At 33.0% G+C, this 15,256-nt stretch overlaps 1 protein-coding gene across 1 annotated transcript in view; it reads left to right on the top strand.

The window, feature by feature from the left end:
• Window positions 1-15,256, top strand: part of XRCC4 (X-ray repair cross complementing 4) — a 251,024-nt gene that overhangs the window by 88,524 nt on the left and 147,244 nt on the right. Inside the window, exon 4 of the mRNA XM_019746359.3 lies at window positions 10,743-10,909. Coding sequence (XP_019601918.2) covers window positions 10,743-10,909 — 167 coding nt within the window. The remainder of the gene's footprint in view (window positions 1-10,742; window positions 10,910-15,256) is intronic.

Genomic DNA, 15,256 nt, shown 5'->3' on the forward strand with positions numbered 1-15,256 from the left:
CAATAAGTAAAGTTTTTTAGGCTTCTTAGTAAATGTTTTTGAATGACAGTATATGGCAGAAGAATTTTTAATCCATTGATTAAAAAGGCAAATCATTAAACTTTTAAAAATTGTTTAGAAATAAATTCATAAACCATACAATAAATCAGCATATTTTGTCTTGATTCCATCTTTTATAATTAAATTAAGGATTTAAAGGTACTTGGTATTTCTGTGATTCTTTAAGGATCACCAGTTTTGAGTTTATTAGTTTATAATAACTGATTTTTAAGGGTAATGGAGTTATAGTTAACACAATAAGTTTGTATGAAAATTTTTTGTTTACAAAAGTTTCTAATGTCAACATAATGCCTTTTAACCAGTTATGCTGTGCCATCAAATGAGTATAGTTCTGTGCTTTGGGGAAGGTGTAAAGGAGGTTGGCCTTAAGTTTCTGAAACTTTTAAATGAGAAAGGACCAGAATTTTGTAGTCAGAAAAAAACATAAGATTCTACTATTTTAACTTAATTTTCCTAGAGAGTATTATGAGAGACCTGAGCAATTGTTACTAAACTAGGTAAACTGGTTTAAATTCAGAAGTAAATGATTCATGATAATTTATTCTATGTCCTATTAAGTTGTATTTCCTAACCATGCCATAGAATGATATTTTATCCTATTATAAATTTTGTCCAGTGTTTGTTTGCTTACTGTTTACGTGAGGCCTCCAAAGCAACAGCAAATAGTGATGCCAGCACCAGTGAGATTTTTCTGTCATAGCCACTCTGGAATGCTACTGTGTTAAAGTAATAAACCATTTTTGGAAGGCAGACAAATTCAACTGACTCAAGAGAGAGGAGATTTATGCCCTTAGGTGTTATTTCTATTGTGGCTTACTTGTAAAATGCTTTATGACCAGCTTTTAGATTTTGTTTACGAATCTCCTGTAGGAGATTCTTTACTTTACTTTTGAACATAGTGGTTACTACTATTGCTATAGTGGTTACTACTATTCTTTACTTTACTTTTGAACATAGTGGTTACTACTATTGCTTGTTCAGGACCCCATTGCAAGTAACTGTCAGTACTGGGATTTTAAAATAGAGATTTCTAAGGTTCCTATTGTATCGTACAATTTTTAAAATATAACCAAGAAATCAACATAACAGACAATAAGACTGAGTCAGGCAATTACTTTCTTATTTCTACCTACAGGTCATTTAGTAGTCTTATCAGCTGCTGTGTAGGGAATCTGATTCAAAATAAGCAATGAGAAACTTAACCAAAGGACATAAAAATGACTCGATTATAGGAAGAAATATAATGGTCCTGAATGGAGGAATTGCTCTGTAATTCATGTTAGAAATAAGTTAATTCCTTATAAAATAATTTGAAAATGAATATATGAGGTATGATAAAAAAATTTGGTGAATGTTTAAATAAAAAAGACTTATTACAGTAAAAGACACATTGCCATTTATCTCCCTCAAAATACTCCCCCTCGCTTCAAATACACTTATCCCATTGTTCTTGACACTTTCTGCAGCAGGTCTGGAAGTCCTCTTTCGTGAGTGTCTTTACTTCATCCTCCATCATGACAACGCAATGCTACATGTCACACATCACTTCTGGTATAGGACAATTTCTGTCAAATAAAAACATTACAGTGTGTCCTCATCCACCGTATTCACTGGAGTTGCCACCATGTGACTTCTGGCTTGTCCCCAGAATCAAAATTATTCAGGACATCAAGGCAGCCACAACAGTGCAGCTAAAAACACTCACGAAAGAGGATTTCCAGAACTGCTTGAGACAGTGGCAAGAATGATGGGATTAGTGTGTTCGAAGCAACGGGGAGTATTTTGAGGGGGATTAATGGCAATGTATCTTTTACTCTAATAATTTGTTTTAAATTTAAACATTCACCATATTATCTCATCACACCTTGTAATTCCAAAACAAATTACTAGTATACTGTTTGGCTTTATTTGTTTGTTTTTGGTTAGTCTGAAATTCATAGTCAAAATTTCTAGGAACATGCTTGGCAAAACTACACAATAAAATTTTGAAACAAAGAATTTTGAGAGGGAACTTAGAATCCTTAATAATAAAACATACTATAAAGCTATGATAATTTGAAAAGCATGCTACTAATAGTAAAAGGATAGTGACTAATGGGACAGAATAGGAAACTCAAGAACATACTTAACTATACATACATGAATATGTAGTTTCTAATAATGGTGGCATTTTATATCTTTAGGGAGAGAATAATTTCTGAATAAACGGTGAGGAAACATTGGTTATGTATTTGGAGGAAACATTTTAAAAATGAAAATATAGATGAGTAGTTACTTCCTCTGATTTGCAAAGACCTTAAAATGAAACTATTTGGAGATTTAATTACATTAAAATATAAATTCTCTATAAGTAATGTTGCTAAAACAGAGAAGTATTTGCACGTTTATGACCATTTATTCATTCACTCAGTTAATAAACATTTTTGAATTCCTACTGTGAGTATGGGGTTTAGGTAGGGGTGTGTGGAAATTAGACAATAAACATGTATAAATAAAATATTTTAAGATGATGGTGACTGCTAGAAGATCATAAAACATTTTTTCTCAGTAGCTGCACTATTGGCATTTCTTTGTAGTTCTGTTTGGAGGATTCTAGAATGACTATACTGTAGTTAGAGTGCTGAAGAAATGTCTCTAGAGAGGTAACAGTGAACAGACACTTGGATAAAGCAAAGGGAGAAGCCATCTGCAGTTCATGGAGAAGAATTTTCGAGGAAGAATGTGCGAAGACCCTGAATTAGTTTCCTGTTACCACTATAAGAAAGTACCAAAAACTTAGTAGTTTTCTTATTGTTTTCAGCTTCTAGAGGCTCCCTGCACTCCTTGGCTTGTGTGTACATCACCTTCAATTTCTGTTTTTGTCATCACATTCGCTTCTGCTCAGTCTGATCTCCTGCTTCCATCTTATAAAGACCCTTGTGATTACATTGGGACTACCTGAATAAGCCATGGTGATAGCCCCATCCTAAGATCCTTGATTTAATTACATCTGCAAAGTCCCTTTGGCCATATAATAAGGTAATATTCAAGATTCTGGAGATTAGGATGTGGACATTATCGAGTGGCCATTATTCAGCCTACCATACATAGTGTTGATTTTTAGTTGCTACTGTAACAAATAACTACTACAAATGTAGTGGCCTAAAACAGTAAAAATTCACTATCTTACAGTTCTTTAGGTTAAAAGTCCAACACAGGGGTCTCACCTAGCTAAAATCAATGTGTCATCTGGGCTGCATTCCTTTCTGGAAACTGTACAGGAAAATCCATTGCCTTGCCTTTTTCCAGCTTCTAGAAACCACCCACATTTTTGGTTCATGGTCTCTTTCTTCCACTTTCAAAGTCAACAATGTTGCATCTCCCTGTGCCTATCTCCAACTCTCCCTGAGCCTCTCCCTGACTGTAGCTGGGAAAGGAAGGTTCTCTGAATTTAAGGATTTATGTGAATACATTGGGGTCACCAAGATAATCCAGCATAATCTCATCTCAGCCTCTATGACCTTAATATACCTTTTTGTCATGGAAAGCAACCTATTCACAAGTTCCAGGAAGTAGGGTGTAGATATTTTTTGGAAAGTACCATTTTGCCTATTACATATGATAATAATTGACATATTCAAGTACATAAGGAAAGCAAGTGGCTGGCGAAGGCAGGGAGACTGGTAAGAGATGAGATTGGAGAGGCAGTGATGGCCCAGGTTATGAAAAGCCTTGTTGTTCATTAGAGAGTATTTAAAGAAAGAATAAGATGTAATAAAATGAAGAAATAGATTAATGCTATTCTAAAGAACTTTCTGGGATGATGGATTTTTTTTTTTTTAAATCTATGCTGTCTGATATAGCAACTACTAACCACATGTGGATATTGAGTATTAAAATGTGGCTTGTGTTACTGAGAATCTCAGTATTTAATTTTAGATACTGTACAAGCTATGTGTAGCTAGTGACCACTGTACTGGACAGTGCAGATGCTGGATACATTTTTGGAGAAGTTTTGCTGTGGTGGGAGCAGAAAAATGGACAATAGCTGGAATCTGGGATATGAGATGGGGTTAAGGGAGTTTTTTGTTTTGCTTTTTTTTTTTTTTTTTTTTTCCAGATTGGTTATATTGAGGCACATGTGTATTCATTTTGTATTGTTGAGTAACAAGTCAACACAAATTTAGCATCTTGAAACCACACACATTTTTTCTCACAGTGCCCATGGGATAGGAGTCCAGGCACGGCTTTGCTAAGGATACTTTGCCCTCTAGTCACTATCTTATTACCCATTGTATTTTCTTCATCAAATCTACAACTGTGTGAAATTATTATTTGATCATTGTGTATCATCAACTCCTTCCACTAAAATAAAAGCTCATAAAGAGCAGACACATTGTATTTCTTATTCACAACAGTCCCTCCAGTGCTTACTTAGCACATAGTCCATGCTCAAAAAATCTGATGAATGAATGAATCAATACATACTATGTTTCACCATTAAGAATGGGGATACTGATAGGAGTAATTTGTAGCCCTTATCTCTTTGCAGCTTTTGACCTTGTATAAGAAAAAAAAGTAAATAATGTAATGCCATGTTAGATGTTCATAGATGTTCATGCTTACCCACTACACCACCCAAGTATCACTGAATGAATGGTGACTGCCTAGTGGAAAATATAGGGAGGAGCTAGTTTAGTGTTGAGGGAGATGGACAATGAATTCCGTTTCGGGCTTTGAAGTTTGAGGTTCATATAGGACACCCTGGTAGTACCACTCCAAAAAGGAATTAATCGTGTATGTAAGTCTGGAGTTCAGGAGAGACACCACCTCGACATATGCGTTTGGCTGTTGTCAGCTTATCTGTAAGAATGGAAGCTATGACTGTAGATAACCCTATAACTCTACAGAGAAAAAAGAGAAGTGGGCCAAGGGGCCATTCCGAGAAATACTACCATTTAGCATCTAAGTGGAAGATAGAGAAGCATACTGTGAAGATATGATTAGATAAATATTAGATCTAGAAGTGTGTCAGGGAATCCAAGGCAGTATTTCTTTATGTGTCAGGAAATCCAAGGTAGTATTTCTTCATCAGCACCTAATATCAAAGATAAAGTAACAGGCAAATAATAGGCAACCCTTGCAATCAATAATCCCCTTCCTTACCCGCCCGCCCCCCCCCCAATCCAGTTATTATAAGAAAAGCCTTTCCCTTGATTCTGAATTTATATATAGTATAATTTTTCATTGTTAATTATAACTCCTAATTAGGCTAAGATAAATCTAAATTTTACTATATTTCCCATGATGCCAAAGACTCATCATCTCTATTGTAACACAGTAATGGAGTGAACATTTATAGTTATTCAAAGAAAAAGTAACTTCTGAGATTCTCTAACCTAGACTTGGGTTTTTTGTTCTCAAGGATTCTCTCTGACTCCCACCAATGATTTTTGCAATTATGATGACCTAAAAAGAATTCTTAGGTGATACTAAATAATATATTAAAACCTATAGCATGGGCTTAAAATGCTAATAATTTGTAGCGTTGTAGTTAGAGCTCAGCATATTTTTTACTTTTAGATTATTACATTTTGATTGTAAGAACCTACAGGATCTAAAAGATGCAGAGACTTGCTTGATCATACAATCATCTTGAGATGTTTAAGCATTTAAAAAAAAATTTTTTTGAGCTGTAAGAAAGTTGAGCAAGAAAATAGTTTGAAAAGTAAGATTAGTAGTTTCACAATGTAGCTCTCTTATCTCTTTAGAAGAAGGCCTTATCTGTATTCTTTTCTCAGCTCTGGTTACCTTAGAAGATAAATGTGACCAGTTGTCAACTTCGATATTTTACTGCTTTAGAAGTTACAAAGTAGTACACGTTAGTCTCTTTTTTATTACATAACATGACTGATTTCCTATATTGCTAGAATTTTACAACTGTTTATTAGAACTGTATTCATACTACTATGTATTTGTTTACAATAGACAAAATATATCATAAATTATAATGGACAGGCTTTACTTTTTTAGTGTACATGTATGTAGACACAGCTAAACTTTGATATGAATAAATTTTAAAACATACTGAAAAAGAAGTAAGTTCCCAAATAATAGGCACTATTATTTGCCTAGTAGTAACGTCAAAATATCTTTATGCTTCTTTTTTCTTTAGCTTGATATTTTGGTTCCCAGGAGAGTAACAAAGATTAATTCTGGAAGGTTATTTAGACGACTTTGATAATGTATCAGAATTCAGACCCATTAGTTGATATGTTCTAAACAGAATATCAACTCACACGTTGATAATCCCCTCTCCCTAGACATATTCAGAATGGCCACAAAGAATGCCCCAGGAATCGCTTAGTACTAGTCATCATGTTTGATGTACATAGTTTACCAATACTGTATATTTTCTTTTATCTGTTTGGCCTCTCCAAAGAACCTGAAAACGGAGTATATAACTTTATATCTATATATATTTTTAGAAACAAATCTATTTAGGTTTTATTAACCTATATATTATCACAGTATTAAGGGCTGTTGTGCATTTTTAAAACCATATCCTTATTGTTTAAATTATACTATTCCATAAAACTGTCTTATATACTTAAGCTACTTAAAATATTTCCTAATTTGTATTCAGAGCATCACTGTCCCAATTATTTGTTTTACCCACTCCATTATAATTATATTCCCTTATTAATAAGGATTATTCCAATAAAAAAATCAAGTTTTTATTGAGCACCATGAACATATGTCTAGAGCTGTGCAAGATACTGTGGAGCCTATGGAAGAAATGTAAGATATAGTTGCTGGTCTCAAAGCACTAGAAATTTAAAGGAGAAGACTGCAGTTTTGAAACAACTAGAGAAAAATATAAGGAGGATAAAACTGAATGAAAAACTGTGGGGACAAACTCTAAAGTAGTAAGAATAGAGAAGTCTATGTAAGCTAAAATAAAGAGAATTTAACCTGGACTTTGAAGTGATGGGTAAGGGGTGTGGCATTTAATCTTGGACTTAAAGAATTGACAGACAGATATTCAGAATAAACAAAACCCTGGCTAAAGAAAATAGATGTTTTCTGAAGTTGAGAATTTTAATGCAGATCAGATAAAAAGTGCTATTATTAGTTTGTTTTACTAGCTAAAATTATGACAATTTAGATCCAACTAGTGCATCCTACTTGATTACCAACATTTAAAAAGTTAATTGTTCTCAACTTTTTGACATAGAAAAATATAGACATAACTTAAAACCTAAAAGGCTATAGACTGCATGAGATGGTTAGTATAGGTCTGTCTGTGAACACTGAATTCTCCAGAAGATCTTGAGAACTGACTACAAAAAGAAACTTATTTTTGCCCATCCCTCTAAAGAATAAGATGCTTACAAAATGTCTTCAATTTGTGGTTTCTGACTCCGGTATACCATTCAAAGTCCTGATTTTATATTGTAGATTATTTTGAAATTACAGAACTACTAAATAAAGAACAGCCATGCCAACAGCCTTACATGTCAAACAAAAAACTCAAGTAAAAGATTTGAAAATTGACTCAACCATACAATATAGCCTTTGTGTGAATTTACTGGTTTTAAAAACAATACTTTCCTGAGTTGCTACTTTCCATTTCACTGGCATTACAAAAGAATGGGCTAAATATAGAGTTAGGGCACGGAAATGTTTTGTGCTTCTCAGTTCATTAGGCCTGATAGGAGGCTCTTATCAAAGTCAAGTGCATAAGGGCAAGTGGACCCTTGCATGTGTAATGATGGGGATAGGCTGGGACAGAAGCAGTGAAAGTAGACGGGTACTTCCTGCCTTGGTTCTGAATCCCGTATATACAGGCAGGATGGTCCAGTAGAGTCACTGTTGCAGGCATAACCGATCTTTTCTCAAAAATAATCTGAGTATTTCAAGAAAGATTATTTCCTTTGATTGAATTTCTAGATAGTTCTTGATTATTTTTTATTGTTTGGAATAACAGATGTCACACCTGTTAAAGGAAAAACCTAGTGACTATAATTAAAAAATAGAAACCAAAAAGTAGTTTCCCACTTTTAAAAAGAAATGACATTTTTAGTTTATTCTGTACTGAATAGCTGAGAAAACATTTAAGAATTCTTTTTTAGAATTTTGAATATATACATTTGAATGATATTTTGAAAGAAGTTGCTTGTTATTAGTGATTTAGAATTGGTCCCTTCTTTCTTTGCTATCCAAGATAGAAGGGTAGAGGGCTGGACTTGTGTTTATTTGTATTTCTCTTATTACTTTATTTAGGATCAAAGTGGGGCACAAATTCATTATTAGTTTGGCATTGTTGAAACTTTCAAGTGATGAGAAACTCTTTCCTTTCTAAAAATGTCCATCTTAGTCAAAGTTGCCTGTCAATTGTGATGAAAGAATACAAAATTGTGTTTCCATTTTCCTGACAATGTAATCTGTTGTCTAAAAATAAAATAAGTGTAATTTTTCAAGCTTTGTATGGGCTTGAAAAAGTAATACTCAACAGTGATCTTTATTTTGTGTGTGTGCTTGTTTACATTGAGAAGCTTTAAAAGGTAAATGCCCAAATTTACTTCCAATTTACATATTCCTTACATAGGTAAAACTTTCTTATTTGAAGTTATATATGCTTGTTAAGTGATTCTTGTTTCATTATATATGAAAATTGCAAATATTTTTGGACATATGATTCTAAATTTAAGAGAAATAAACAAATCAGATGTGACAAATTGTCTGAAATAATTTCAGCTGAATAAATAAAAATTCTTAGAACTTTTCCAAATCTTTTTTTGGTAAACATTTCTCAAATTGTTTAATTTTGGTTACATATATAAACCTATACAACTGGGTGTACTCATTGAACTAAAAGGTGGTTTTCCTAATCTGATTCCCCTTCTTTTGTTAAGAAACAGGAAGTGGTGAAATAAAACAAATTAAAGGATTAAATAGACATTATGACCTGCTTGGGTTTGAAAGCACACACACACCACACACAGACACACACACACACACACACACACACACACACACACACACACACGTGCACGTACACACACAATTTCTTTGTGGCTAGACAAATAATATTCAATACAAAACAAAAATTTCCTTTGTTTCCCTTTAGGTTTTAAGCTAGTATAAATAAATATTTCTCAACACCTAGGAATCGCAGTATTTAAGCCTTTGGCAGCATTTCTGTAATATTAAGTAAGACATTTACCTATGTTTTCTATCTGAAAATTTAAAGGAAAGCAGTAAACACAATTCATCCAGAAAAGTTTACTCTGTGGGGTTAGACTTACAAATGATTCTGAATTGTAGGAGTTAACTGAAATATTTTATAAAATGCCACTCAGCTTGCAAACATTTGATTTTTACTTTAGTTACCTTTAGTTTTATTTGTAAATTGACTAATATGGATTTGTCTTAGAATTATCAAGCACTGTTACATATTTTCCAATCTGTATATAACATGCTTATAGAAATACTCTTAAAAACAAGACATTTGGGAAAAGTTCTTATTAGATAAATGCCAACATAGAAATTACTCATCTAAGAGGCTAAAAAACAGAACAAAAACAAAAACCAGAAAAACCTCCATTTTACTCTCAATTTTACCACTCACTCAGTGTCGTTAGAATCTTTCTTCAGAATTATGTGTAGGATTCTGAAGTTAATTCTCCCTCTGACTAGTTGTTTAGTTAGGATATCTTCTTATGTCAGGAGACAGCATAACAGCATAGCAAAATACGATCTTGACTTGATTCCTTCAGTATATTCGATAACTATGCCGAACCTCAGTTTACTAATCTATAAACTGTATATTAGTTCCATTTTGGTAATGGTTAGATGAGTTATATTTGTGCTATGCTTGACTTATACTTCAACTACAAGACATGGTAGCTATGTAATTATAATTATGTCTAAAATCTTAGCTATAATAATTCTAATTTTAATAGTAAGGTTAATTATAATTATTATTAATTACTGTTTCAGTATCTTTACCAAATGAGGATAACCTGTGTTCCCTTCAGAATTCCATAACTATAACTAAAACTGTATTATAATACTATTTTATTTTAAAGTGCCTACTAGTAGTTCAGATATTTTTATGTCTTGCATTATGCAAAAGCACTCTGGCTAGACACTTGACATTATTATTTGTAATTTATAGTAATAAATTATTGTTTTTTGATAAAAGAGTTAGTTACTGTGTGATGCCGCCAGGTTTATCAGTTTCCTAAAACCTTACACTTCTCTTAGCTATTACCAAACTTGTGCTCTTTCTTCAGAAGTAGGTTATTGTCAATTACATTTTACCATTTAACATAAACTAGCGTTAAAAAAATCTTCATGTATAAGTTCTTTTCTTAAACTGAGCGGAGTGAATTAAAGTTGTAGCAAACAGATGATTGTATGCTTATATGGTGTTTATGTTGTTTTCTGCTTGGATATGGGAGAGTGACTTACCACTTATAAAAATTATTCTTAGGTTGCATGTTGATTTATATGATAAACTTTAGTAAGAAAGTAGAAATTTGCCTAGTTTTTTAATCACTCTATTTATAACTGGTAAATGTACTGTATTTGAATCTTAAACTTTTTTCCCCCCAAGAGAAATTATGTATATTTAAAACTGGACTGCTCAATTTTGGTATTCTCCCAAAGCTAATCATGTTTTCCTTTCATCCTAGTTCAGACTTGGTTCCTTCAACCTAGAGAAAGTTGCAAGCCCAGCTGAGGTCATTAGAGATCTTATTTGTGACTGTTTGGACACCATCACGGAAAACCAAGCCAAAAATGAGCACCTGCAGAAAGAAAATGAAAGGCTTCTGAGAGATTGGAATGATGTCCAAGGACGGTGTGTACATGATGTGCTTGTATTATATAAACACCAAGCTCTCTTTAGATCATTTAGCTTTAAGTTAATGATTTGTAAATTTATAACATATAGACTAGCATATATTTAAAATAAATCTGTCATTAATTACACCTTTACTTAACATGATGACATCATTGGTCAGGATTATACAATATAGTAGTACATTAACATTTTTAGGTCATTAGTAGTATTTGGTGGCACCAGAAAACATAAATTGTAAGGGGTGGCCGGTTAGCTCAGTTGGTTCAACTGCAGTGCTCTTAACAACAAGGTTGCCGATTTGATCCCCGCATGGGCCACTGTGAGCTGCGCCCTTCACAACTAGATTGAAACAACTACTTGACTTGGAGCTGATGGGTCCTGGAAAATCACACTTAGGAAAAAAGAAATGATAAGGAGTAATTGAGCAATGAGAATCAGAATCAATTAATATTAATCAAAATTTAGGAAGTCGTATTTATAAGGATTAATTTACCTCAAGTTATAGGATTAATAATGAGTAAAAAGAGACGTGAAACATAAGCACAATTGATTCCTTATTTGAAATCTTTATATGAATGACAACTATTTCTAATGACGTGTGTTTTGGCTTCTAATAGAGACTTATTTTTCCTGATTGATAGGAAATTCATACTACTGGCATTTTTAAAAGATGAGGTAATTGTGACTACTGCAAAAGACATTTGACAGCCCTTTAGTTTTTTGATTTTACCTCTTATTTTTTAAAAGTTGAAGAGGAAAGTCACTTCCCAATTATGAATTTTCTCAACTATATCAAGTTGGCCCAAGGTTTAGCCTGTACTATTCTGTTATATGAAAGATGTTTGAAGAAAATAAAATATATATTGTGAACACTTTATCTCTACAGAGACATATATGATATAATATGTATATGTTTATACATATATATACCACATCATCTGAAAGAATTATGTGGAATGTATATACTAATGATAATTATTATTATTACATCCAATGTATCCAGTAGATTTTTTTAAACTTTCATTCAAACTAGTAGTAGTTCTAAAACAAGAGCGTATTATTCTATTTACGGTCTTTTTAGGGCAATCATTGAGGTTGTTTTTCAGACATTAGTAATTATACATGGGGGAGTACCTTAAAAATAAGTGAAGGGTTTTATCAATGTATATGTGAAAATGAGGTTGACTAAAAGAAATTCTTTCTGTGTATTCAATTATATTCATTAATACAAGACATACAAAATTAAGTTCCTAACACCTGGTTATAGTTGGCTATCAGTTATTAAGTAAGAAAGTAAGTATGTTGTTCTCCTTTAGCTCTGAATTCATCTTTATCTTCAAGTATATAAAAATAATGAAACCAAATTAAAACTGTATAAATATTAGGAAACCATACAGAAAAAATAAATTATTTTTCCTCTTTAAATCCTATTTTATTCATGTTTGTATGAATCAATATCAAATATCTATGCTAGAAAGCATGTTTTGGGGCCTATATCTGTGGTTTGTGTGTGTTTTTCTATTTATATATGAAATGAATCAAATTAAAGGAGATGTACTGTGGTCGTGATAAGCCATTATATTTAAAACTCAAAATACCCTCAGGATGATAGGAAATTTGATCCACAAATTGCCCACAAAAATGCAGACTGGGTACTTGGTACTTGAACAAATTGCTTTAAAATGCCTGCCAGAGGTTGAAAGAGGTATTATCTCATCAGTATTCAACACCATTGCCATAGAAAAGAAAGCAGGATGGAACAAAGATGAGAAAATGTTCCCTGGGCTGTAAAACAGTGTGTGTGAGGGGTACATATAATATGTGGCCCACGCATGCTTGATTTGCTATTTCTGAACTATCTGTAAAGTACTTTTGTGTTATTGTGGCAAAAGGTTTTCTATTTGATCAAAAGCACAGCCATATATCTTATGTCCTGACTTAGTATGCTCCAGCTATTCTTTTCTTCATGAATACTGGATCAGACATCTTCAGAGGCTGAAGATACTTGCTATTGCAGTGGCCCTCCAAACTGAGAGGAAAGAGAGTCCACTCCAGAGAATTTTAGATTCTTATTATATATACCAGATGTTAGTAGCTTTATCCGTTCCCAAAATTTGGTTTTCTCCTATCAGAGGAGAAAGGGACTATTTTAAGGAGTTGTAAATACATCTTGACCATGGCCAAGCAGTACTTTCTTTAGCATTCCCTCTCAACAGCCTTCATATACTCGAAAATAAGCAAAGGATTTACAGCTCCAGCTTCTGTGAGGCAAGGAGTACTGATCAAGTGTCTTTGGAGAGGATTAGAAATAGGACATGAATATGAGTTAGGTAACTAAGGACATGGAAAGTAGAGAATCAGTGGTTGAGACGATCATGTTAGTTCTGGCCACAGTTCAGTTTTCTGGGTATCCTCTGCTTACTCTTATATCAGTGTCCATCCACGATCCAATCATTTCTTACCCATCATTGTTCCAAACTGTGTATGCGTAGGGGAGTGGAAAGAGGAAGAAAGGTATAAAATAGGTGCAGAGAATCCCTTGTAAACTATGGTAGATAGGTCTAAAATATATTTAACACACAATAGGATATGTGAGCAAAAATCAATCATATATACATGTGCTTATACCAGGGAAATGTTTATGATAATGTTAAGAGGAGAAATATGAATTACCAAAAATCTGAGTAATATCCCACTTTTTTGCAAACCATATCTTTAGGGAAAAACTATTTAGAAGGAGAAAATGAAATTTTAATAATCTACGTCTGGAATTGTGGATTAAATTTTCCTTTTTGGAGGTATTTTTTGCATCTGTTTTGGTATTTAAATATGCATTATTATTATAATCAGAGCTAAGCTATTTCCATTTGTGATGACAGTGGAGAATAAACGAGGTTTGAGTAAGGAATGAGGAATTACATTATGATTAAAAAGAAAGAGCTTTAATGTGTAGACTTTTAAAATACATGTTTGCTTTTTTTTTTTTTTTTACTGTTTAATAATTGTGGTTTTAGCTCCATTTCGAACAAGTGACATTGCTGGATTAATACAATTTTGTATAGTTTAGATAGAGAAAAACATTAGAAATATTGTATGTAAATCCTTAGGTCATTAGCTATATTGATTTCACTGGCTTTGCCTATTTAATTTTAAATAACAACTCCCACATTCTGTGTTATTGAATAGGTCTTTTGTTTGCACTCAGACATCAAGTTAGAAACTCTCCAGCTTTGTTCTGAGTTTTCGTTATTGAACCTATAATTTGAGGCAGTTTTTAGCAGATTGAATTGGGTTGACACTCATTGAATCATTAGAAGAGACCTTGAAAGCTCTTCTACTTCATTTCTCTGCCTTCAGGCTAGGATCACATTATATCCAGATGAATTAAGTCCGATTTTTAAAGACCTCAAGAGATAGCTTCAACTCCCGTTGGTAGCCCATTACAGTGTTTAAGCACAGCCACAGTCAGAAAATTCTTCCTTCCATCTATTGGTAATCTGAGTCCTTCATGGTACAGTAGTTGAAGGCCATTTCCTCTTGTTCTGTCTTCTGAAAGGATGAGGAACAGCTGTTTACCATCTTCTTAGTACTTAAGGCTTATTAAGTCTCTCTACCAGTGCTTTTTTTTGCCAGTGCTTTTTAGCATTTTTTGTCCTTTGAACTCTATTAATATTTTCTTTTGCTGTGCAACCCTGACCTGGATATAAATTTGGCCAGAGCTGATTGTAAATATAAGGATTACTTCACTGTTTCTCAATACCACATGTTCACATTTATGTACCTATTGTTTTATTTTGGGTTATCATGTAATCTGTTCTTTTATTTTTAATGTTATTTCTGCATGAAATTGTTTTCTGCTCTTATTTTTGTTGTTTTTTTTTTTTTACTTGTTAGTCTTAGATTCTTTGTTTTCTCACTCAGATATTTTATTTTGAATGCTCAGCATTTTTCATATTGAGCTTTTATTCTTTTATTTATTATTTTTTAATTACTATCCTTTGGTCCAAGTTCCTAGATATCTCAGTCCTAAGTTACTAATTAAACTTAACATATTGTTCTGTTGTCCGAGTCACTGTTGAAAGGATGAAGCATCATTTAGTCTTTCCCTGTTTGAAATTATTTATGGTTTCATCAGGTTGGAGCTTTGCCTTAGAGATAAGTGATCCTTGGGTTAGTGTGGTATGAGTTCTCCTTTAGTATCACTGAATTTAGCAGTGAATCTGGCATTTCTACTCTACTGACTGGTCCCACCTGTTAATACCTGTCCAGTCCTTGAGGTGGAAGGTTGGCGGGAGGCAAGTAACATGGAAGGCATAGTAACATCATAATGCCATAAGGAAGGAC

This window comes from Rhinolophus sinicus, chromosome 3 (genome assembly GCF_057876585.1).
Source record: "Rhinolophus sinicus isolate RSI-liver-muscle chromosome 3, RSI-T2T, whole genome shotgun sequence".
In the NCBI taxonomy this organism is placed as follows: domain Eukaryota; kingdom Metazoa; phylum Chordata; class Mammalia; order Chiroptera; family Rhinolophidae; genus Rhinolophus; species Rhinolophus sinicus.